The sequence below is a fragment of the Ammospiza caudacuta genome, chromosome Z (assembly GCF_027887145.1).
Source record: "Ammospiza caudacuta isolate bAmmCau1 chromosome Z, bAmmCau1.pri, whole genome shotgun sequence".
In the NCBI taxonomy this organism is placed as follows: domain Eukaryota; kingdom Metazoa; phylum Chordata; class Aves; order Passeriformes; family Passerellidae; genus Ammospiza; species Ammospiza caudacuta.
Window position 1 is genome coordinate 59,292,374 of NC_080632.1, and position 26,007 is coordinate 59,318,380.

Below are 26,007 nucleotides of genomic sequence, written 5' to 3' on the forward strand. Positions count from 1 at the left end.
TCAAAACTAATATTTTTCAGTAGTTGAGAGGGATCTCAGTAACACCGGTCACTGTAAATCAAATAATATTTTTAAGTGACAGCTATGTATATATATATATATATATATATATATATAGATATGTAGTATTTTTCCAAAACTGTTACATCTAAGGAGAAATTTCTAAATATTTTAAATTTGTTTTTCTTTCAGCTTATACTCCAGAAAGAACTTCATGTAGTCTATGCCTTATCACATGTTTGTGGACAGGATAGAACACTGTTGGCTGGCATTTTACTGAAGATTTTTCTTCATGAAAAGCTTGAGTCCTTGTTGTTACGAACACTAAATGACAGAGAGATAAGCATGGAAGGTACTGCACTAAATCCCACAAAAATTTACTGGAATTCTGGACAGGTGGGGAGGAAAGGGTTTGGGTGCTATCTTTTTTTTCTCCTCCTTTAGTTGCAGCTTATGTCAAAGAGTAATCATGTTCTTCCTCTCTTTTTCGTGTCTCCTTTTTTCAGTTTTTCTCTTTCCAATTTCTTTTTTCAGATGAAGCTACTACCTTGTTCCGTGCCACCACTTTAGCAAGCACACTTATGGAACAGTATATGAAAGCCACAGCAACAAGTTTCGTTCATCATGCGCTGAAAGACTCCATATTAAAGATCATGGAGAGCAAGCAGTCCTGTGAGGTGATACCTTAAACTGTTTTTAAACATTTTGGTTTGTTGACGCAATAATCCACTGGTTATTAACTATTGTGTTTACATTAAATATTAGTTGGAGAGACATTTAATACTTTTTTTAGAACTAGACATTTTTACATCAGAAATACAGAAACTGAATTAATTAAGAGATGTTTTTATACATTTTCCTGGATTTTGGCTTCAAACATTATTCATAGTAAAACTTACTAAGTTTTATAATCAAAATTTCTTTTAATCATTTAGCAGGGATTCTGCAGCTGTTACTGAATGTCCTAATCTAGGTAACTCTTGTTGCACTCAAGATATTGTAGAAATCGGGATCTGAACGTCTGTTTTAATTGTAAAATTCCATATTAAATGCTTGTTACTGATCCTGAAACTCTTTTAAAAATTACCCTCCTAACTCCTGTGTTTCACTTTAACTTCAGTGTGGAAAAGATAGGAGTCATCAGAAATTTGCATTGAGAGAGACAAAAAGATGAAAAAATGGCGAATATCCAAGCTGATAAAAGCCACATATATATATTAGAACTTAAAACTGTTGCTTCACATTCCCTGACAACTTATTGAAACATTATTGATTTCTGTAAGAGACTTGTACGACTGCACAATATATCATTTGCTTTGAAACGCTACTCAGTGTGTAATATTCAGAAAAAAAAAATATATGTAGTTCTAGATACAAGAATAAACATATTCTTTTTCTGTTTTAGTTAAATCCCTCGAAGTTAGAAAAAAATGAAGATGTAAACACTAATTTGGCACATCTGCTCAGTATACTTTCAGAATTGGTAGAGAAGATATTCATGGCTGCAGAGATACTGCCCCCGTAAGTTTGCACTTTTCTGTTCAGATTTATATTTGAAAACTTGTGTTTCCATGAATAACATTGTACATTAAAATTATGTTCTTACTGATTTATCCTAATGTTGCTGTATAGAAACAGAGAAAAATTGATGGGGGAAAGTAACACTTCTGGCAATTAATAGTGTTTTACAAAAGCCTCTGGCTGGCACATTTGGTTTTCTTTTAAAGGAGAAACTACAAGACTTGAGATCAGGGACAAAATAGTAATAAAATAGTTAATTTCTTATTTTTACAGAAAAGTAGAAGACGGTCGTAGTTAGCAGACAGTGATGTCTATTTGTTAGTCTTCCTCCTCTGAGACAGAGATGGAATTATTAACAGCATATTAATGATACCATTCTATGCCTCTTTTTGTCTGCTAGGGAAATGCAGAGGCTATTTCTCCCCTGCTTCTTTTAATTGATAAACTAACTTATTTTCACACCTCAGATTTGAATCCTCTAATATAAAGTGGATAATACAGAGTTTCCTTTCATAGTGTCATTAGCTTTTAAAGTATATGAAACCCTCAGTTTTGAGTCATTGCAGTAGCACGGAATTTTCTTTTGTGTTAGTGCTGGCAAGGTTAACATTGAAAATTGCAGGCGTTTTAAGTATATGATGCAGTGATCAGCATTTTCTGAAATACACCACAAATGTCCTTTTTTTTTGTTTTCATGGGAGAGAACTATTGCTGTGGTGCTTAACTTTCTTTTTTCACTGTATGTCATGTATGGAAAGAAAAGCTTTTGTTTAGTTAAGAGAGAAACAAAAAGAAAATTCAACCATCAAAGCGGTCTTTTTTCAAAAAGGGAATACTACTTAAGCAAACAGTTACAAAACATTTAATTCACATCTGAATCATCACAGAATAGTTTTTCCTTTTGAAAACAACTTTTAAAATACAATTCTTATAAATTTGTTAACTTTAACTAAGAGGTAATTTATAATTTAAAGATTTGTCTAAGTTATTAATATAAAGTTGATAATAGTTCTGCATCAAGTAGAAGGTTGGTCTAAGTCCTTTCCGACCTGCTTTTTTGATTCTGTAAGTTTAATGGAAGGAGTAATTGGCTACTATTTCTGCAGGACATTGAGGTATATTTATGGGTGCCTGCAGAAGTCTGTTCAAAACAAATGGCCAGCTAACACTACCATGAGAACCAGGGTTGTTAGGTAAGTTACTTGTCAACCTTATTCTGGAAATTTTTCTTTGAAGCCTTGTTGGAGACGTACTTCAGTATGCTTATCTATGTTTCTTTCAGTGACAAAACTGTATGAACTTACACAGATTACTGCAGTGCTTAAGATATTTATGATAACGAAGCACAATGTCCCAGTTAAAGGTTGAGCTTGCTGGATTCTTGGTCTTGTTCTTAGAGCCTTGCCAAAATAAAATGATATAGTATAGAGGTCAGTATAGCTTTACTTAATGGTTTTCAGTTTGAATTTACAGTACTACAGGCCCAATCATTGAAATATTGAAATATTGAAATATTCTGGAGCTCCTCTGAAAATGCTGCTGGAGGTTACAGAACCTGGCTCTTCTGAACTCACACCAGCCACCAAAACTCCAGTCTACATTATTAAACCAGCAGAATACAAAACTAACTCTAACTGTTCATTGCCAGGGCAGGTCAAACAAAAACCTTTGACAAAGCTGTGGTCTTGACACTTTTTTCTAAACGTGGCAGGGCTTTTAAGGGTATAGGAGCCTCAGCTTTTCTTTTCCTGGTGTCAAGCAGTTGTATGGTTAGTTGAGGTTAATCTCCCATGGAGGGATCTTTCAGAGTATTTGTCTTCGTCTTGTATTTATCGTTTTGACACCAGAAGCCTTATGTGTTTCATTCTGTGAAGTGGCATTGCCTTTAAATGGAGACTGCTCCTACTTGAGAGCTTCTTTTACTCTGAAGGGCTAAGCTGCTGGAGGGCTGTAAAGGTCAGTAGTGAATTCCCTTTCTCTGGTTGTTCCTCCCCAGGTCCAATCTCTGGCTGTTCCTCCCCAGCTCCAGAGAGGACCATGTGGCTTTCCTTAGTGAACACGCAGCTCACTTTGTTTTCCCAGTAGTCTCCACTGGATGCTAAAATATTTTGTCACTTGCTTTTGTGGTGTTCCATTTTCACAAGTGGATACTAGAGATTTTTCTTTGGAGTGCAGTTTCACCGCCTTCAGTGATGTTTATTACCTTCCATTGTGCTATTTTTGGTTTAAGAATGATTCAATATTCAGAGCCAGATGGACAGTTTTTGATATCTGGGTATCTCTTCTCTATTGTATCAGTCATAATGTGCTACCATTTCTGTCTGGTTTAAAACTCCATTATAGATATTTGCTCATTCCTAATTTAGGCAGGTTGACAAAGGTAAGGAATATCAGATCTTCCCTATCAGCAGGGTCTCTGCTAGATGTGTACCTTGTTGGCCTTCAATTTTGGGCACTTTTTAAAAGAGTGACTGGTGTATGTGCCAAGACTTCAAAATTAATTACTGACTTGCGGCTTTAAATTCTCACCACAAAAATTATTTTAGCTTAACCTCTTGCCGAGAACTGTTTTCTTACCAGCCCATAACTGGTATTTCTTAAAGACAGATGTATGGCGGAACATACTAGGTATCTTGGACTTACGGAAGGTGCATCAACATCACTATATTTGTCTCTTTAAAGAAACGTGGACTAACTGTGTACTTAACAACAGGCAAAGTTCTCTTCCTCCTTTCATTACAAGTCAGGCTCTGGTATTGCTGTGGTGAAATCCAGCCTGCTGGTGGTGTCCAAGGATAAAATTACAGATATTTTAGATTGACTTAATTGGTCTGTATGTCACTTCATTATACAACAATTAGCTGGAGTTGAGGTTAATGTGAGTGGTGATTTTTACTTCTGGTATTAACAGGAAAATAGATTTTCCTCATGCTGCTGAAACCTATTCTGGGTTCCTGCTGTAAGAATTCCTAGTTCTGCAGTTAGAACAGAGCATTCTTTTTCCAGCTTTTAAAATGGCAGCAATTCTTTCGTAGTGGCAAGCAGCAGATCCCTCATTTTGCTATTGAAGTGTAGATCGTCAGGATAATGGATCAGCTGAAGCTGACCTAAAGGTGTGTTCTGACAAGAGAGATCTTTTTGCTCATCCACTCCTGTTCTCCAGCTTACAGTGGCCTGGGGCAGTAGCAGACAGTGGAGACGTTTTTGGGAGGTCAGAGACCAAGGGTGGGTCCTTTTTGAGACAAGCATGGTCAGGGATTAGCTTCATAATTACTTGGCAATTAATTTCCTCCTGCATGATTAAACAGTTCATTCACCTTTACTGGGAAATCAGTGTGCCTCTCTTTGAGATTTCATTGCAGTTCCTAGAATCGTAGCATGATGATCTTGATTTATATTTTTACATAGCACAGGCTAGTTTCTTGGTGATTGTCTCAACAAGATGCCACATTGTCTTTATTACTGAAAGACTACAGAATTTTACTTGTATTTTCTAATGGTTTTGAACAAAACACAATTTTATTTCATTTCAGTGGCTTTGTTTTTCTTCGACTGATTTGTCCTGCTATCCTGAATCCAAGGATGTTTAATATCATCTCAGGTGACTATGTGCTTCAGATCAAATCTATACTTTATGCTGCAGGAGACATGAAATCACTGTAGCATCTGATGTAGCAAAATAGGAAGTTTTTTTGAATGCTGTGTTTCAAGTCAAGTTATCCACATCATTTGGCTAACTTCTTCTTAGGGTATAGGCTTTTCACCCTCAAAGGCTTGATTGCAGATACCCGCAGTATAATTTAAAGTAAAAAAAAGACATCTACTGTGATATTTAATAATAAAATTTTGAGTCAAGTCTAGCAATGTTTAATGTATTTTAGCACTGTGAAAAATGTAACTATGGGAACTTCAGACATCACTTTGAATACAGTGCAGTGCCAGAGTTAATAGCTGAATGCAGTGGTATTTCTGAAATGTACAAGATTTATAAAGTTGGTTTGTGTCTACAGAGCTCGGAATACATTGGTGCACCTAGAAAATTTTTCTTGAATAATTTGAATGTCCTGCTTAGATGGCTTCCAGCCATTAAATACAGTAGATCTTAGATATAGAATCTTTAAGATGAGAAAGGGATGGCCTTCAAAAAGGCTGAAAAATAGGAAATCTAGGAGAAAATAAAAAAATCCGGTTCAGAAGAGCTTTTTTTGTTATTCAAAGACAGTTTTTAAGACAATGTGGCTTGTTTTCTTATCATCAGTCTTTAAACTATTAAATAAGAAGGATTGTGTCAGACAAAGTTCCTTTCTCTCACAGAGCAATCATTCCTGTATACGCTTTGGAGAAAGCATTTGAGAAATATGGCCTGGAACAAGTGATATTTCTTCGGCATTCTATTATCTTTGTGTGGTTTGCAAGTTAGGTACCCTCCTAACTTGGGTTGCCATGTGACTGCAAGTGTAAAGAACTACTTAAAATTTTTGAGTAATGCCTTTTGAGCTTGTCCATTACAATCGTGCTGAGTTACCTCCAGCTAGTATTCTCGACTACTGTTAAGGGAAACTTACAGACCATATAATCCTAAAACCCTGTCAGTGGAATGTTTTCAACCAGGCCATTTACCTTAATTGGAGAGAAAAGTAATTTCCTTGGTAACATCACTTGTTGGAAAAATTCTGACTTCAGTGTTTAATGTGAAGTGTTTATAGTCACAGTCATTACAGACTAGAGTTTCATAGAAATACAGGCTATGATCACATGTAACATTGACTTTGTTTTCCTGCTGTCAGTAACTTGTCAGTGCCCACTTATGTGGGATGTGGGTTTAAGCAGATAAGAAAAATGTAAACTTTTTTTTTTAAATTTCAAAGGTAAATATTTTAACAAGTTTCAGCAAAACTCAAGTTTTGAGCAAATGGTTTTCATTTCACCTAACTATTAGTAACATTTATTTTGCCTTCTTGGTCTGTGCTACTGTTACAGAAAATAAGATTATCAGATTAACATGGCTTTTAGACATTACAAAAGCAATGTATTTTACTTTACCAAGTGATATCTTTCAGATGCAGTTGTTTTATATTTTAAAAATCAATAAAAATATGAATGGGAAAAGAATTTATTTGCATGTTACTGCTGTTAATTTTAAATCGAATGGCCAGTGATTATCTACTGTGCATTCCTGACAGATTCTCCTTCCCCCACTGCTGCAAGAACACTGACACTGGTCGCCAAGTCTGTGCAGAATTTAGCAAATCTGGTTGAATTTGGAGCAAAGGTGAATATAATTTTACATACAGAGAACATCCTGCAGAGAACTGTGCTTCCAGTATACCTTTCATATGTTCCTGTTCAACGCATGCAAAAAATCTGTTGCTATTTTTTCATGCAGAACCTATGACTTCCTCTACTTTGACCGTGCATTTATCACTTGTTAGATTGGTGTTTTCTGTGGTAGAGCACTTCAAAGCTGTCCTGTTTATACTATCATACTGCTAGACATAATGAAAACTGTAAGTCAAGTGTATTTATTGCACTAATAAGCCCAAGCTTTCAATGAAGTTTCTATTAAGACACTAAGAGAATGCCAGCAGTGACTGGTCTCAATTTCCAGGCTGAAACATTGCTAAAAGTACATCTGTTGATTTAAGCATAATTAACATGACTTCAGGCTGGTGTGAGAAGGCTGCTTCTCTGACACACAGAACTTGGAATGTAAGAGTTAATGACAAAACATGAAAGAAAGCACTTGTTCCTGATGATGCCTCTGAACACAGAGCATCTATTCACTGCAAGCAGGTATTTAGAGACAATCACCTTGATACAAATTTCTGTCTGTATGCATGTATAAGAAGAATTCTGAATCACAGGTTGTCTATCTTCTGAATACAAGAAAACCAAATTCTGTAGTCTTTTGACTGCCAGCACACTAGACATTAGAAATACACTAGAAAAAAGATATTATTATTTTTATTTACATATTCGTTTTGCAGTGTCATTTGCCTGACTGCACTGTGTTCGTCTCAGATGTGACAATTATCTTAGCAATGATTTGTTAATGAATACTTTTAAAAATTATTAGGAGCCATATATGGAAGGGGTAAATCCATTCATCAAGAGCAACAAACATCGCATGATCATGTTCTTGGATGAGCTTGGGGTAAGTGGTTAAAAAAATATTTGCTGAAGTTACATAGCAGAATTGTAAATTAAAATTTTTTACACCTCTTATTAACTAGCTCAGTAATGCATCAGCTGCCACATAGTTTTGAATGCTTTTATCTGTTTTTTTAATATTTATTTTAAAATTGCTGGTCTGTCATATGGAATTAAAACCATCAATTATCTACGCAAGATTTTATTAATTTAGTGCCTCTGTAAATGTGAGAAGCTGAAATTTCTGGTTTTTAAACCAGAAATTTTTATATATAACATGGTTTTAATCAGAGACTGAAAGTAATTTTTCTTTAAAAAATAGGTTGAATTTCAGTTAGAACTGGCAAAAGCTTCACTCCATGCATTCTACATATTGTAGTTTGAAAGTGAAATGCTGTCACTCTGTTCTTATGAAATGTGACTATTTTGTGCATGTGACTGCTGTAACAGGAGTTAGGTCATGTTTTATATGTAAGTATTTTAAATGTGGTAATTAATTTTAAAAAGTGAGATGAAAAAAATATGCTAAGCATCCTGAATTAATAATTTTAAGAAGTGTCCTAGAAGATATCTCAGAACACTTAAAAAAAAAGGGTGGCATGTGGGTAGGTTTCAGATGTCATCCTTTTGTGATTAAATCACAACTTCTGCATATTATGATACATCAGTTTTTTTAAATGACAGATTTTACATGAGGTCTCTGATAACTGTTGGTTTGAAAATACCTGTTGGATTATTCGGCTGTTTTAATTGCAGCATTATTGGTTTATCATCAGTTTAATGAATTACTTGACAGATAACAGCAGATTTTGCTGAATTTTCTTGCTTTTCTCTCATTTAGATTTTAAAAAGCCCTAAATGGATGGATTTTCCCTTCATTTAGAGGGTTTGAGTATCAAAATGCTGTAGGTTTCTGGTGAGCTCAAAGGTAGAGCAACACCAGATCTTGTAGTAAGAATTCTCCTAGCACTACAAATTGCAGTATCCTCACAAAACACATGCCTGTGAAGAGAAGAAAATAAACAGATAATAAATAATAGAAGGGTGGACTGGAGGTTTATCTGGAAAGACCAAAGTTGGACTTGGCACCCTAAATCTGCTGTCTTCTACTTTGTTGAAGAATGTTCCTGAGCTTCCAGACACTGCAGAGCACTCCCGAACTGACCTCTCCCGTGACCTGGCAGCTTTGCATGAGATCTGTGTGGCACACTCAGATGAGCTACGGACACTCAGCAATGAACGAGGGGTGATGCAGGTGAGTTAACAGAAATCGTAGGTCGTGGGTGCTGAGTCCTGAATTACTCCTCCATACTGACGGATTCTTTTGTGGTATTTCTGTTAGCAGTATGATGTTATATTTCACCATGGGGTTATTAGCTGTGAAGGAAATACTTAATCCATAGTTTTGTTCTTCCATGCAACAAAACCAACTAGCTTTGGGTGTTTTATTTTATTTAAGTTTCTGGAGGAAGTCTTAAATCCACAAAATTACTGTCTCCTGACAGACTCTCTCGGTCTTAAGTTTTCAGATCTGGATTTTTTTTTTCAGTTGAGAACCAAATTCACTTTCTTTAGCTTTCTATTAATACCTCATTTCTGCTTACTAGTTTGCCAGTACACTTGTATGCTTGGAAAACTGCTGGCAGATTTTAATAGTGTATTGTATTAGCTGTACACTTCCTCTGCCTTCCTGTTAACTACAAAGAAGCAAGAACATCCATGGGAGGATAGGCAAAGTCCCCAACATCATTTAAAGACTACCCTTATTGGCTAGGGAATTTTCTCTTTTTAGTAATATATTTAAACTTCAAGTCGCAGGTCTGATAGACTGATGCTGAAAATGCTGCTCAGGCAGGCCTTTTCTGTCTTCAGTAGCTAACATGTAGTTTTACTGACTCACTCTTTTTTACAGCATGTTCTTAAGAAGCTTTTGGCCATTACTGAACTGCTACAACAAAAACAAAATCAGTATTCGGTGTCTAACAACATCAGGTAGCAGCTCTTGACCTGAATTCTGCATGGATCCAGCACGCCCAACATGGCAACTCTCTCCAGTGTCACTTCCTTCTTGCTCTTGCCAAAAACAGCACACCCTGTCACATTCCCAGTGATGTGTGAACTATGCAAAAAGAAAACAAAGATCCTGTTGGTGAATGATTGTACCAGCAGCTTTTTTTTAAGCTATCTGTGCAGGACATTTGCACTTTTTTTTTTTCCACTTGGAAACAATGAAATTTCACAACCTCTGAGCCTTGGTGTACAGTTAACCTTCCGCAGAGAAAATGCTGTGACTGTGTCTAGGACTTTGAAATTTTCAGCATCCTCTGATTGCCAAAGTTTCTGCCGTCTGATTGGAAAAGAATTATCAACTGACATGAGAAGAAAGATGTTGTTCTGACAACCACCTATAACTAACTGGATAACATTTCTTACTGTAATTTCTGACTGGTTACAATAATTATGACTTCTGACTGTTTCAACCACTTTTAAGTTGTATTTACAGTTTCCAGAATTTGATGTTATGGTAGGAACCACCTTTACTGTACATGTTTTATACCATACTGTTTCTCTTGCTGGAATGATGTTGAAAGAGAATATGCAGAATGGGTCTTGTCAGCTTTATTTTTTTGATGTGCCACTGATTCATCTGAATAGTTTTACCATCAAGAACTGTATATCCAGATAAATCACAATGCTTTTGTAAAATGTTTACGACAGTAAATAATTTGAATTCAGTAAATTTATTGATCATTATATCAGACATGCATGCATTCATTAAACCATTTTATAAAATAGGTATCGTTTGGTCTTTTTTGTACTGTAAGTCTAGCATAAATATTTTTATAAGTGAAAAGTAAGTTTTTAAAATAAATCAAGCTGCCTGTTTCTAACTCTATGAAAACTGGCTTCATGGCTACTGTGGAAATTTTTTAGTGTCAGCACTGGTGGTATACTTTGCAGTGTTTACAATGTGTCACTTTTTGAGCATGAGTCCTCAGACAGCATTACCCTGTCCTAATGCCTTAATCTGTACATTTTTGGGTGAGAAAATATATGTTAAAACTCCCTGCATAGGTTGAGATTTAATAAAAAGAAATTCTTTCCTGTGAGTGGGCTGAGGCACTGGCAGAGTGCCAGAGAAGCCAGGGATGCCCCAGTCCACAGAAGTGTTGAAGGTGACATTGGACGAGGCTTGGAGCAACCTTGTCCAGTGTTCCTGCCCACCACAGTGCCATAAACTGTTAAAAAAAAATTAAGAAGTAAAATGTGCTTTTGATTTAAAGGGTATTTCATCATCACTGTGTGTTATGTTCTAGGCAGTGATATAATAATAGGGAATAAAAAGATTCACTGACAAGACCAATGAGATAACCACATAAATAATTTTAACATACAAACACTGTTGCAAATCTTTACAACACCTAGCATGTTTTTCCTGTCTATCAGAACTGCCAAATCACTGTCACATAAAATCAGAGACTTTGCTTTTGCACCTTTGCTGGAATACTAAAGTGGCTCTTGCTGTGTTGCCCTGGTCTCCAGCTGGAACAGCTGCTTGAAGGTGACAGCTCCCAGATATCATATGTATGGCACTGGGCAGACACATGTGATGTTCTTCCATAGTGAAAATACATGTGTTTGCAACACCTTGTTACTAGAGAAGTCTTTTTCTTAGATTGTTCCATAACCATGTCAAGTCTATGTTAAACTGCATCTCAGACAAGTAAGTAATTTACCTTTCAGTGTGTCCTACTTAAAACTTTAACAGAGTGTATTAACAGGGATTCTTTTGTAGATTTGGTTGCTTTGGTACAGGCAATATAACATGGTAAAAATACAAACTGGAAGACAGAGCTGCCTACCTAATTTACCTGTTACACACAAAATGCAGCAAAGACAATCAAACTGGGAAACACCCAAAGCTGCATGTACGTGTTTGTATTGTAGAACTCTAACTGGGTATATGAAAAGGAAATAAATCACCTGATGCTCATAACACTACACTGCAGCCACATCAAACTGTTTCTGAATCAAAAACAAGGGCCATATTTCTTGAAGCTAATCTTACTAGTGTTGGACCTGTAATGGATAATAATGTAATGGTTTAATTGAACCACAACTTTTTCTTTTAGGAAATGAAAAGGCTTTACTAAAATTAAAAGGTAAGAACTAACAGCACAAAGATCTTATGACACATAATAAGGAACCTGTGGCAGGCAGTCACACCTGACACCAGAGCGTGGTAGGAGTCCATCTTCCTTCAAAGCAATGCTGAATCCGCAAGATCATCATCAATCCACTCTTCCTAATAGAAGGAAAAAACACAGCACCTTGAGCAACATTTGTGTGTGGTGGTGTGGTGCTTATGGGCTGGATTTAAGACCTTACTGAGAAATTCCATGAACAGAAGACTAAAAAATATTTTAACTTGGGGCAGTTCAGGCCTTTAACCTTAAAACTAGCTATCCATACCTATGCTTAGAGTCATGGACACAGAGTCATGTTAGACACTCTTTTCAACACCTGAGATAAAGAAGCATGAGCTTCATGTTGGATAACTATGTAGAGATTTCCAAAATATTGCACCTTCTGCTGATGTCCTCTGCTTTTTACGGCTTTGTAGATTACAGTCTAATATCAGCTAACTACAGGATTAATGAAGCCATTGTTAAGATATGAGCAGTCTGCACACACTGTAAGTTTTAAAAAAGTTAAGCACACTTTCTCCTTAATGTCCTGGCCAGCGGAGATCTGCTCTTTCATGTGGCTATTACTCAGCAAAATATACACAAGTAGAAACCCAGTTCAGATACATCACTAATGAAAAACCATGAGTTTCAGGACCTTTGGAACTGTAAAAAAGTTGATCACAAAGTGCTGTAGGCTATGTGAATATCCTATCAGGATACTCCTTTAGGAAACAATTACAGATATAAATTAAAAAGAAGATCCAAAATCAAAATTGCCTCAGACCATAGCAGAGTAACTAATACAAATTAAACTGGGGCAGGAAACAAGTGAAACCTCCAAAGCTCATACAGAGCTATTAGTTCTAAGTCATTCTGTCATAAAGTGAACAGTTTTCCAAGTGCCTGTTTTATGGAGTTGCCAGTTTTAGTATACTTTTCAAGACTGGCATTTGGAATGAAAACTTACTAAGAATTTTTGCAGCGATAAAATTATAAAATAAGTTCAAGGTCCCGCATCTTGTTAGCATATACCTTCAATGCCAATTTTATTATAATCTTGTCTTTAATAATGTTTTAGAGTCTAATTTTACACTATAGCATCAACCTACTATGATAATCTCTAATAGCAAGACACAAATCTTGTCTTTTATCTTCACAATTTGGTAGGTGACCCTCTTTAGATGTTAGCAAGTTTTTCGAAATTCCATCCTTAGTGTGTCTTACACTATCAGTATCCAGCATCTTTAGTATCAAAATGAGTCCAATTAAAAAGGGTTCTACTCCACTGCCAGCATGGACTCTCTCCTAACCATTGTCCAAACAAAAGCTCTGGAAGAAAAGTTGAAAAAGGTTCAGTCTGCACAACAAATAAAATTGTAATACAGATGCATAAATTTATCTCAGTAGCTGTGTCACTTTTGTCTTGGAATTAAGGGTGAAAAAAACCAGGAAAAACTTGTACAATAAGTTTACTAACCTCAGCCATTTTACTTTTCTTTGTGACATATTCATCATCTTCATAACCTTTCCTCTTCTTCCTAACCCAGAAGAAAAGTGAAATGCTTAGGTATTTTTATAAGTTAAGACTGTCATCATTTGACACCAGGATTACAATATGGACATACCTGTTTCATAACAAATGAATACCAATGCCTCAGCATGCATTTTGCTGGAAGTTCAGGGTGTAGTCCTTTCCATCCACATAATTCTTAAGAAAACATTAAGCCTTTACAGCATTCTTGTTTTAATCACTTGATTTTAAAGCCCTTAGTTCTCATCACATACAACATCAAGTGGTCACACCTTAGAAGCCACCCAGTATTCCAGTTTTGTTTTACAAAATAATCAGCTTGCCATGCAGATCTGCACATAAGAACCTGTTCATGTATTAGTGAAAACACTACTTTGAGTCTTTGACCTCAGCTTCCAGTAGATACAGCAAGCAGGCAAACACTGTGTGCACATTTAAGGGTTTTCATTTTCCATCACTCAGGTAAGAAAATATTAATGTTCATATGCCAATAAAAAAGGCCAAAGTTTAACACATCCAAGATATACTTACGGGTTTGTATTAAATGAGAGGTCCAAGCTGTGACACTTCTCTAACTTCTTTTTTAGAGCAGCAACCTCTTCAGGCCTCGGCAGTTCATATTTTTTAATGAGATTTTTCATGCCTAAAATGGCAACAACACAGCTGTAAGCACACAGATAATTTCTGCTCTGCCTTGTTGTGTTGGGTCTGCATGGCAAGATGTTGGTAGTGGGGGGCCTATAGGAGTGGCTTCTATGAGACGCTGGTAGAGGCTCCCCCCATGCACAACAGAGGCAATGCTAGATGGTTCCAAGATGTATCCAGCACTGGCCAAGGCCAAGCCTATTAAGTGATAGTGGATGTACATCTGTGATAACACATGTTAAGGGCAAAATCCAAAAACTGATGCAACACTAATGGGTGCTGGAAAGAGGAATGAGAATATATGAGAACATCTACACCCTACATCTACCAGGGTCAGGGAGAAACATGAGGAAGGAAGTGCTCCAGGCACAGAAACCGATGGTGCAGACCATGGTGAAGCAGCTGTTTCCCTGCATGGAGGTCAGCAGGAGTGTGGAGTATGCAGCTGCACCTACAGCCTGTACAGGAGGCGACTTTGGAGCAGGTAGATGTGCCTGAAGGAGGCTGTGACCCCTTGGGAATACCATGCTATGTACCATACCATGTAGGGAAGAGAAACCTACACTACAGAATGTTTGCTGGCAAGACTTGTGACCCCATGGGAGAATGGCACTGAAGCAGCCTATTTCTGAAGGGCTCTATCCCGTGTAATGTACCCACATTAGTGCAGTTAATGAAGAACTGTAGCATGTGAGAAGGACTCATGTTGTAAAAATTTGTAGATAACTGTCTCTGTGGGAGGGACTCCACACTGCAGTGGGGGAAGAATGTGAGGAGGAAGGAGCAACAGAAACATGATAAACATGATACGCTGACTAGTCCCCCTGCACTGGAGGAAGAGAATTCATGAGTGAAATTGAACCCAGGAAGAAGGGAGGGGTGGGGAAAAGGTCTTTTTAAGATTTGGTTTTCACTTCTCATTACCCTACTCTGATTTGATTGGTGATTAATTAATTTCCCCCAGTTGTGTCTGTTTTGCCCATGATAGTAACTGTAAGTGACCTCTCTCCCTGCTCTTATCATGAACTTGCTATTTTTTTTCTCTCCCCTGCCCAGCTAGGGAGGTCAGTGATAGGGTCTTTGGTGGTCACTTGGCAACTTTGGTGGTCACATGGCATCAAGCTGGGGTCAACCCACCACACTTGTGAATCACACAACCCTGTCCAGTCTCCAGTGTGGCTGAGTATTGCTTATGTCATAGCCAGGCTTGAGCCAAGAGGTCATCCTTCCTTTCCTCATTGTAACTACACTGAAACAAGTATCCAGCATCACCCACACTGGATTTCCTTAGGCAGAGTTCACATTATTCTGCTAACAAGCTTCAAAATATACAGGTATTTTTTGTAATCAACACTGTACCTGCTGTCCTAAAAAAATACCAGTTCCAGTCTTTCTAATAGTGCAAATTAAATTTACAAGTTTTTTTTTCTCTACCACCAGTACTCTGTAGAAGTAATTTACAAATGTTTGAAAAATTTCCTTCCAATCATCTTATGTTTACGGAAGAGCTACCTTTGGGCTAAAGCTACCATCCACAAAAACTGAAGAGTAAGTGATCCCAGCATTCCCTTCCATCTCAGCAATGGAAGTTTAAAGACCTGATTTGTTAGAAGACCAGAAAGTAAAGGACATCTTAAATTTTATAAATTAAAGGTAAATTGAATTTGTAGACCCTGGTTACTTGTATGGTGCATTCACTGCTCATGTCAGCCAGCCTAGTTTCACTGCCACCACTCCCACTTGAAGTGCATGCATTAGCTTAATGCATTCAGTAACTGATTACCTACTGGGAATTTCATATAACAGCCTTTTCATTTAAATACAAAAAGGTAATAATCAGTGTACTACACTTCCTTTTACCATGGTAGCATTCTTAATATTTGTACAATATACGCACACACACAAAGATATTTCTCACACTAGTGAAACTGAGCATCTTCTGAAACATCTTATAGCTGCAAACCAGATGTGCAGTATAAATACTGGCACATCACATTAGTCCTTTATCTGGTAGTAGTAGTTATTACATGCAGGCTTTGCCTGAAACTGCAATGTTTAAGATACAGTGACTTAAAAAGCAATTTCATTCTGTCCTACAGATACTATTATCTAGTTCTCAAAATAAATTTCTCACTTTCGAATCAGTTGCTAGCACTTAACTGACTCTAGCACTTATGTTTGAAAGCATCCGGCAGGTCCTCTGCCTGTTAATTTTTTTATTTTGTTCATATTAATTTGTTTAATTTATTTGTTCATTTTGTCATTTTTCCTCTTCTATCCACATCCTGGGTAGCTCATTCTACTGTCTGCAGCTTACTTATGCATGCCTTAAGGTGAAGAGAACCATTTGAAGCAGACCCTTCTATCTAAAGCTTTTGTAATTTGGAAAAAGATGGTTTTTTCCTCATTTTGAGATATTCTTTAACATAATTTTCCAATGTTTACTTACATTTCATTTCATCTAGTAATCTGGATAAGGTTGATCTGTCCTCTTTCAGCATAAGACTTTCTGCTAAATAGCTGCAAAGAGACATTGAAGAATAAATTTTTAAAGTGTCATAATAATTTATGGCAATCATTTGTAAGTTAGTAAAAAGTGTATTATTTTTAATTAACATCTCCCAGAGCTTTATAAGTAGATAAGTAAGAACGCTTTGTTTACTGAAGTGCTATAAAGTGATAAAAAAGCTAATCTGTCACTAAGAAGGTAACAAAAATATTCCACCAGTCATGAAGAAATAATACTGCCAAATTAAGTATTTCTAAGCCTCAGAGAGCTAAGTCAAATTAAGTTTATGACTTTATGACAACATCATGCTATTGTACAAAATGCCCACAGGACAAGCAATTACTACAGTGGTTTTCAGACTGAGCAACAGCAGAGCATGCAAGACAGGCCTGCTTCTTTTGGCAGCTGAAAGCTGTTACTAAATGCTGTCTTGCATGAGCCTATGGGTCCCTTCCTCTTTCCAATGAGATCAAACTTCTGTTTAGTAAGAATACTAATGCAGACTGCCTGGATAAAATGGACATGAGCAATTGTCCTCACCAACACCCACAACAACCAAGGAGTTCTATCCCTTCCCCCATAAGAGCAACAGGTATTCCAATTCCCACGTATTCTGTACCACCTCTAGAGCTGCACCTGACCACAGACCATCAGCTTCTCTCACGTCTGGCAGCAAAAACTCACATCAAACAGTAAATGACAAGCTTATAACAACTGTATGGTGAAAACAGATAACAAAGACTTGAATTCTTCCTGAATGTGCCAACAAAGTTCAGACACCTTGAATCACACATTATCTACAAATTATTTTCGTCCTTTTTGCAAGCACAGTTTTCTGAATTTTGGCATGAGCAGTACAGAACACAGATCTAAGAATGAGATCAACTTTCAAGTTAAAGTAAGCACCTGAATGTTTTTACACAATTCTCAGAAGACAGTGAATCCTGGAAGGAATACTCCCAACACTCCTTATTTTAGAACTAGAGAGATTTGAGATACATTTAGAACAGATGGAAGATTTTATTTTAAAAGAACATTTTGGATTTAGAACAGGTGTTACACTCCAGATGCAAAATGCTCACAGGTAGTGGCATGATATTAAAACATGCCAGGTACATCTCATTACAGCAACTACTTCAGCTCATCTGAAAACTATAAGAAAACTAAACCAAACTACACATTTCAGCAAAAGGATCAAAGTGTTTGACGGTACCTCTGCAGACACCAGTGTCAAGGACACAAAAGGGAAAGAAAAGATTGATTTAAAGCAACACATTACCCCTGGTGCATATCCGAGGAAACTGAACAGTTGCAGCAGCCAAACACAGCATGATACAGCATGCCCATTAGCTGCCAGTTCAGTGTAATTTCAGTTGACTCTCAGTTTCTACCATATTTCCACTTTCTTCCCTGTGTAACCCTCAAACTGAGTCTGAAAATCCTATGCTATTCTAATTAAGGCAAAGTCATCAGTTTTTTTTTAACTTCTGCCAAAGGAATATAAAAACCAGACAGCAACTGACTGCTTTCATCACCTATCTGTGAAAATGAACAGTACCACTGCCATTCTAAAACATAAAGAACAGACAAGTGCTAGCAATCAGTAAATACACAATTCTAGTAGTTAAGAATGTCTAGAGCAGAACAATTTTACACAAGAAGCAAACAGATTGTTTAAATCACGCATATAAGAAAAAAAATACTACCTTTCCATATTAATTCCTGCTCTTGAGCCACTAGATAATATCGCAGTGAGAGCAATCTGTGAGGGAGTAAAGAGCAGGTATGCATCTGTCAGAGCCACTCGGTTAAGGAAGTCATCAGCTGTTTTCCTTAAAACTTCAGGATTTTCCAGCACTGGATAGCGAGTCTAAAAAGTAATGATTTAGAAAAAAAGGCAGCTGTTTGTCATTCCTGTTCATAAGCTCAGAACACACAATTCAACAGTATTTTATGAAGTGGAAAAGTAGCGGACAATATCTTTATCCCAAAAAGATCCTAAATAACTTAAAGACCACAAGTAAAACAACTATCTTTCAGGTATCTATCACTATAGAAATTAGATCTTTTAAATCACAGGCACAAAAGGAAATAAAGTTTTTCAAGACAATGCATGACAGACTTGTATTACTTTACTACACAGAGCATAAGCATATCAGAGAATATTACCTTAATATCAATTAGAAATCCCTCAAATGGCCTGTATGGATTGTGGATGATGAGATGGAAGTTCAGTTGCTGAATAAGTAGCAGCTCATATTCCAGTATTTGTTCAAGAGCTTTTTCCTGTCCAAGAGGACTTTCTCGAAGGTTACCAACAAACTGTGCACTGGATACATTAAATTCATCTACTTTGCAGGCCAAAAATGTGCATGTTAGCCTTGAGGAAGGAAAAAACCAAAAAAGCAAACAATTGACATATGCAGCATCCATTCATCCATTTGTTCTGACTACAGCAAAAATACAGTGAAACTGACCATATTTTGTCTTTACTCCTATTTAAGATCTCAGATTTTCTTTCTTGATTTTTTTTCAGGACTTTAAAAATATAAAGATCATACCTTTAATATTTCATTTGATAGAGTAACTCAAGAAGTGTTGATAACTCACATTATTATCCGAGGATGATGCTCCATCACTGAATTATTGAGGTAAAAACGTTTGAAATACATGCAAGCTGTTCCCTAAATTGAAAAAAATGGGGAGGGAAAAAAAATGGATTAAAAAAAATAATATAAATACATAAAAATAAAAAAAGCACCCACAAACCACGAAAGTTTGGATATATACTACAGGCATACAGGATACACTGAGCCACTAAGACACATACAGCCATTAAATGTCATTAAGTATTTCAAACTCTTTACTTTTGCCTGCAAGAACCTTACATTACAACTGTAATACAAACTAATTTTCGTTTTTTAGACATGCTTAAAAAGCCAACAGTATCTTTATGAAAAGAAGTGGGTGTTTTAATGAAATTTAAAAATCAAAGGCTGAAAAAAATTATCCAGCAAGCTACAAGCAATTCAAACCATTTGACTTTTTACATCAGTAAATTTTGCTTTTCCTTTGTAGGATAATATTTTGCCAGTATACAATCCAGCTTATTTTGTGGTCAGAGAAGCACAAATGCTGGAGAAACATCTGAAGGCGAACCCAAATTTCGGATCGTCTCCTTTAGCGACTAGGAGATTGTTTCAGTCACCCAAACAAGTTTAAGAGCCACAAGCAAAAGATCACGTTGAAAAACATCAGATTCTGAAATGGCTACACGTGTCAGAAAACGAAATAAAAAAAAACCCAACAAAACAACCCAAAAAGCGGCCACATACTGTAGTGCTAGAAAAGAGAAAAGAGATAAAGAGATTTAAAGATATCCGCGCCCTCAAGAATAAGCCAAGCAGGCAGCAGGCGATGGAATAAGGAGGGCCGAGGCGGCGGCTCCTCCTCGCCTCGCTTACCACAACGGACCGCGGCATCGCGGGCTTGAATGCGGCGCAGAAATCCAGCAGCCTCTTCTCGTAGTACTTGCATAGCGCCAGCTCCTCGTGCGGCTCCAGCAGCAGCGGGTCGCCCGGCGGCACCTTGGGAGAAGCAAAGCCGCACCTGAGTTCGCCGCAGTCTCACCCTGCCGCCCCGCCCGCAACTCCTGTGTCCCCGCGCACCTTCCCGCTGGCCGCTGCCCTGGCCCGGGCCCGGCGGTTCCCCTCAGCGCGGCGCCGCGCCAGTTCACCCTCGCCATGGAAGGTCCAGTGCCGACGCTGCGTGCTGCTGTGGAACATTGCGCAGCAACATGGCCGCATTCGCGCGCGGCACGCCGGGAGCCGCCCTAGCGCGTGAGGCGCGGCGGAGCGGGCCCAGGACACTCCCTCCTGGGAGAGGGGTAGTTCCGTTTCCTTTTCCAAACTTTTCCGTTTTAAGGAAGAGCTGTGGCAAAGCAGTATGTCGTAAACTTTTGCAGAATAGCAGCCCTCTTGTGTTTCTCTTTCGGTTTTATTCATATATACTTGCAAATTTGCATTGCACTTGTGCAGCCTTACGTTGAGTGCTGGGGACAGTTTTGGGCACCGCAATGTAAGACATTAAGCTATTGTAGAGCATGCAAAGGAAGGCAATCAGGATGCTGAGGGCCTGGAGCAGAAGCCATATGAGGAGTAGCTGAGGTCACTTGAAATGTTCAGCCTGGAAGAGACTGAGGGGAGACCTCATCATTGCAGCCTACAACTTCCTTGTAGGGAAGAGGAGGGGTAGATATTGATCTCTTCTCTGTGATGACCAGTGACAGGGCTTGAGTAAATACCATGAAGTTAAGTCATTGGAGGTTTAGGTTGGATATCAGGAAAAAGTTTTTGACCCACAGGGTAATCGAGCACTGAAACAAACTCCCCAGGGAAGTGGTCACATCACCCAGTCTGACGGATTCAAGAAGTGTTTGGACAATGCTCTCAGGCACATGGTGTGATTTTTGGAGTGTGCAGGCCCAGGAACTGAACTTTATGATTGTGGTGGATCTCTGCCAAGTCAGAATATTCTGTCGTTCTGCTCCCTTAAGTTCCTTCAGTAGTCTCCTGCTTTCCCCAGATAACCACTAGATATAAAATCCAATTATGCTTTTAAGGAAGCATCATTTCATAACCTCCATGCTTCAGCCAGAAATTTTAGATATTACTGTGTAGTATCTAATATTTGTGTTTGAAGTATATGTGGAAAGGATGTAGAACATACTTTTGTGGACAGTCACAGGCCTTGTAGTTAAAAGTGTTACCCATCAAGTTGTGTTCTTTTAAAAGGAGTTTATGCAGCAGTGGGGGAAAATTCTTTTAACCTTAGCACAATAGCGTTTGATCCCTATTTAGGATTAATGCTTTGTTTCGTATCATGCAGTGCTTACTACAAACACTAGGGATAAATGTGGCTTTGTTTTATCTCTACATCTGTGACTAATAAGCCTTGTGCCAGCTAGTGTGGGAAATGACATAACTTTACTAATAATTTTTAAAATTAATTATTTTAATTATCTCTTCTAATTAATTGTTTTAATTATTTTGAGGCAATGTAACTTTACACTTTATCATATGCCATTAGAACCAGCATTTAGCAAGGTTGTGATAAGCCTGTATTATGGGAACATGGTTTGGGAAAATTACTGAAACTTTAAGTTTCGCAGAAACAAGTGTAATCAACACTGATCTAATTCAATTATCTCAGATCTAGAAGGATGTTAACAAAGCCTTGCAGACACATCTGTTTTTGAAAGTGGACACAAGTAATGCAAAATTCATGAACCACAAGGACATTTTGCAGAAACTTAAGATAAGGAAGAAAATAACCAAGTCAGTTCAGCAGTTGTACTGGATGTGCTGTTTGGGAAAAAGATAATAAAAGACTGAAGAACTGGGCTAATTAGCATGAGAAGTGAGAAAACAAACAGGAGATAGAACACTAATTAATGAAGAGAAATATGGAACTTACAGCAAATGAACATTAATTTCTTTATTTGCTACAGTGTATATAAAGTGAGAAGTTTTGAAAGTGGATGTGTGTATTAGGTGAAGCTATCACCATGTACCCAACATATTGAAGAAATACCAGCTTTCTAACATAACAAGACATAACAAACTGATTAGAGAGTTTCTTTCCTGGTTTTTAGTGACAAAGTGGTTCCTTGCAAGCAGACATGACAAAGGTCCTTTCCCTAAACTACACAAGAAATAATTATCTATATAGTCTGAATCCATCAATACTTTGCCTTAAATTACAGTAATCAGCACATCCAACATATATAGAGTTTCAAATCTGGCCAAATCTGAGTTCCAAGAGCCATATGTAGAAAAATACCAAAAGGGCGTTGTTGTGCATCTGATTGTGACAGTTCCATCCCAAATTAGGGACTCCTAAATAGTGCACATTATTATAACAATTGGTTTACTGAGTATTATTGTAAATATGTTATTTGACAACATCACTCTAAGAGTAAAATGTAAGAATAGGAATGAAAATTTCTAAAAAGAGCTGTGCAGAGAATAAAGCAGATTTTTTTTTCTTTCATTTTTTTATGATTCCATTTATTTTATACCTTTCACTTTTCAGAATCTGTACTTCAAAGGTGTTTGGGTTTAAGGATACCAAACAACTATGGACTTCACTGATTGTAGTTCTTCCTTAACTTTAAGTGGTATGATGAATTATTAGTGATTCTAAAATTCAATCTGAAAGTGGATAAAGGTAGATTTAAAATATCTGGAAATGTAATCACAAAATACTCAGAAAAACCTTCGTGTGCTTGCTCTGTGAGCAAGCTATGAACAGAACCAAGAATTTACTGTTTCTAGTTCTCTATTGTTTCTTTTCACAGTAATGCTTTTCACAACGTCTTTACCCACAAGGCAATTTTGATATATTATCTTGTAGCCAAAGAGGTTAATTAAAGGAAGAAATACTGCAATGTGATTTTTGTGCAAGTAATAAGGTTTACAAAGAATGACATAGAATGCACTAATAAAGTGCAGAGTGAGTATAAAATGTTTTACTACGTTCAGAAATATAATTACAAGAACTGAAAGTTTTTTGGAAAGTGGAGCTATATGAGTTATAAATCAGTTGCTCAACTCAGTCAAATTTAAATGTTTGATGTCTGTCTTTTGTGCTGGTTTTAAACATGTTATATGCAGAGATATTTGTTCAGAATTATGCAAGTAGCAAGGTAACCAAGCAAAACAACTTATAAGCTAATAAAAGCTCTCCAGTAGCCTAGGTATTTCAGCATGTTCAGCAATTTCTCAGAAAAATTGCCCGAAGGTGTAAATAAGTACCTACCACTGAAATGTGGAACACATTTTCCTGCTTGTATCAACAAATACCACAGAGGTGTTCCTCCTGATGTTTTTTATGACAGCCATGGCTGCTGTAAGTGTTCTTTATTTTTCTGTTTGGGGCATATAGGGAATCAGAATCTCTTGGAGGCTATAGAGAGGACCAAAAAAGAACCAATAGGCAGAACACACATTATCTAAGAAGGGGAAGATACCTGAAACACAGAGGCTTAGTCTGTATAGTTTACTGTTGAAAATAAACATTCATAAAACCATTCAACTTTGATGCTGGTAGTGTCTTCTTAGAATAATATGTGAGGAAGGGGATTGTGAACACAAGAGTACAGCCCTTCAGCTAAGTTATAATTAATACAAATAAATTAACATAATAGATTTCCTGCTTTTTATTACCTTTTACTATCATTATTATTAAGCCTAACTGCAGATGTTCAGTAGCCTAAAACATTCAAAGAAAGGGTTAACCTTGCTGATGCTACTGGGGAGAATAAAAAGCTTTAGAGGTGAAAACACATTGATTTATTCTCATATGATTTTAGTATTTGCTATATTTCATGCTGCTGAGAATTTATGAGTAGAACTAAATTTAAAACATAGTTTTAATTGCTATGTTTTAGTTCTCACTTTTTGAATATACTTATATCACAGGGACTTCTTGATTTTGTGGTGTTTGGCTATCAATTGTCCTAGCACAGAAGCTAATTAAAATCAGATTACCTTTCTTGCTTTGCTAAGTATTTTACTTTTATTTGATCTCACTGATATCAGTGAGATTATTTCATTGAAGACACATTATTCTATATTCTTAAAGTGTCCTTGTCATTCAAAGCATTACAAAGTATGCGTATATAGCTATAACTCTTTATATTGAATATGCAGTTCAGGGACATAAGCTTTAAAATCCTCAGCAGAAACACAGACTTTAAATAAGCAAAAAAGGATGAGAAACAACAGTTTGGAAGTCATGACCTCTGGATTTTTAATAATTTGCATTTGATAATTTACAACTTCAGAAATACATTAAGCGTACAGTCTCAAATCACAAATCATACTAGCAAAACTGAAATATGATGAAGTAGAGATGTTTGTTTGTTCTTAAATTTGGAGCATTCAATTCATTCAGCAGGGAGGGCTGAATTCCTATGGAGCAATCAGAATTGAATATTCCTTTTGAGACCATGCAAGACATCTGTTGGAGTCAACACAAGATTTGCCTAAAGCCTAAGAGCCAAAGCCGGTTTTTGTGGAGAAGAGTGGTTATTTTTGCCATTTTTCACTGATGTGTCTTCAGTCATCCATAGAGAAAGTTCTGTTGCTTCTGTCCCTTGTTTCTTATTTTTCTTCTCTGTTTCTCCCATACTGTCTTTATCCTGGTATTCTTGACATTTGTTTTTAATTTCTTCACAACTGCATTTTTCCCACACACTTCACTCCCAGTGTGTCATCTTGTAAGAATATAATGTAATTATTGATACTGGTGCTAAAAAGTCATCACTGGATTTCTGGATGGGTTAAGAAACTGAGAACTCCCTGGAGTAAAGAACGTGGACTTCTGAGTCACTCATGTGATTGTGTTCATATTCACGAAGTGCAGTTTGCAAAGTGGCATGTTTGCAAAGATTTCTTTGGAACCCAGTGTCCCTGAAACGTACTTTCAAAGTGAGAGCCATCCCTTTAGCAGCACGCCACACTCTTTCCCTCCCTCCCCCATTGCCACTACTTAAACCAGGCCACAAACCAAAAAACCCAATACATAAGCATACTTCCAATACAAAATAAGGAGATTAATTAGAACTATCTCCTCCTTGAGCACCTGGATGCAGGGTCTCTCAGCTTAAGCACACCATGAGAGCAGATCTCTGAGGGATATGGGTGGCCCAGACAACTGTCACCTGGCAGAAATTAGATGCTAAAAAAAAACCCAAAAAACAAAAAACAAAACAAAACCAAAAAAAACCCACCCCAAAAAACCCCAAAGCCCCCCAAAAAACAACAACAAAAAGTTTTTTTAACTAAGTCAGACATTCCTCCTGTTTCCTTGAATGGAACACCTCACGACCAGCCTGACCCACAGCAGAGAGGCAGATCTCAGGAGCTTCTTTTGCAGCAGGGCAGCTCCAGAGCAAGGGAGCCTGAGGGGATTCAGCAGCTCTAGGGGAGCCCCCGAGGAAGAATCAAGTCTGCTACAAAAATGTTGGTGATAGCAGAGACAGAGAGGACCAGCTCTGGAGCCTACCAAACCACAAGGAGTGGTCCATCCCCGGCCAGGAGAGGAGGAGTTTGCAGCACCTGCAGACAGCAAGTGCAGTGGCTGAAGAGGCAGTTGCCGTCCAGCTGCCAGCTCCTGGCAGTTGTTGTCATCATATTGTGAAGCTCCCATACCTTCTCAGTGATTTCTTATGGACATTTCCTCACAGCACTGACTCCTCCTTCTTTACAGCACAACCAACAAACTCTCTCTTCACAGCACAGCCAACAAATTCCAACTCTCTCCTCAACCAGCTAACTCACTCTTTTGTAGCACTCATCTTATTGGACACAGCTGTGGCCTATTAAGGGCAGGCCTGTTCCTAATCTTTGGTGATTAGTACAGCTGCAACCCCTCAGGTGTGAGACTACCTTCTGCAC

General features: G+C 37.4%; 2 protein-coding genes across 3 annotated transcripts in view; one reads left to right on the forward strand and one right to left on the reverse strand.

The window, feature by feature from the left end:
* The window catches only part of RASA1 (RAS p21 protein activator 1), a 45,503-nt gene extending 34,960 nt beyond the window's left edge, over positions 1-10,543 (forward strand). Inside the window, exons 17-25 of the mRNA XM_058823235.1 lie at positions 193-352; positions 535-677; positions 1,406-1,521; positions 2,628-2,714; positions 5,055-5,122; positions 6,705-6,793; positions 7,598-7,675; positions 8,792-8,926; positions 9,584-10,543. Of these exons, the coding sequence (XP_058679218.1) occupies positions 193-352; positions 535-677; positions 1,406-1,521; positions 2,628-2,714; positions 5,055-5,122; positions 6,705-6,793; positions 7,598-7,675; positions 8,792-8,926; positions 9,584-9,667 (960 nt within the window). The 3' untranslated portion in view covers positions 9,668-10,543. The remainder of the gene's footprint in view (positions 1-192; positions 353-534; positions 678-1,405; positions 1,522-2,627; positions 2,715-5,054; positions 5,123-6,704; positions 6,794-7,597; positions 7,676-8,791; positions 8,927-9,583) is intronic.
* Positions 34-20,346, reverse strand: CCNH (cyclin H). 2 transcript variants are annotated; one of them, XM_058823237.1, is made up of 10 exons: positions 20,215-20,346; positions 20,011-20,133; positions 19,157-19,230; positions 18,716-18,926; positions 18,253-18,416; positions 16,487-16,557; positions 13,924-14,035; positions 13,339-13,399; positions 11,899-11,977; positions 34-51 (listed from the first exon to the last, which is right to left on the reverse strand). In XM_058823237.1, the coding sequence occupies exons 1-9, from the start codon at positions 20,329-20,331 to the stop codon at positions 11,933-11,935; spliced, it is 978 nt and encodes a 325-aa protein (XP_058679220.1). In that variant the 5' UTR covers positions 20,332-20,346; the 3' UTR covers positions 34-51; positions 11,899-11,932. The 2 variants fall into 2 exon arrangements, with proteins under 2 accessions (XP_058679220.1, XP_058679219.1); XM_058823236.1 differs by lacking the exon at positions 34-51 and having other exon boundaries at positions 10,282-11,977.
* Positions 20,347-26,007: the final 5,661 nt, after the last annotated feature.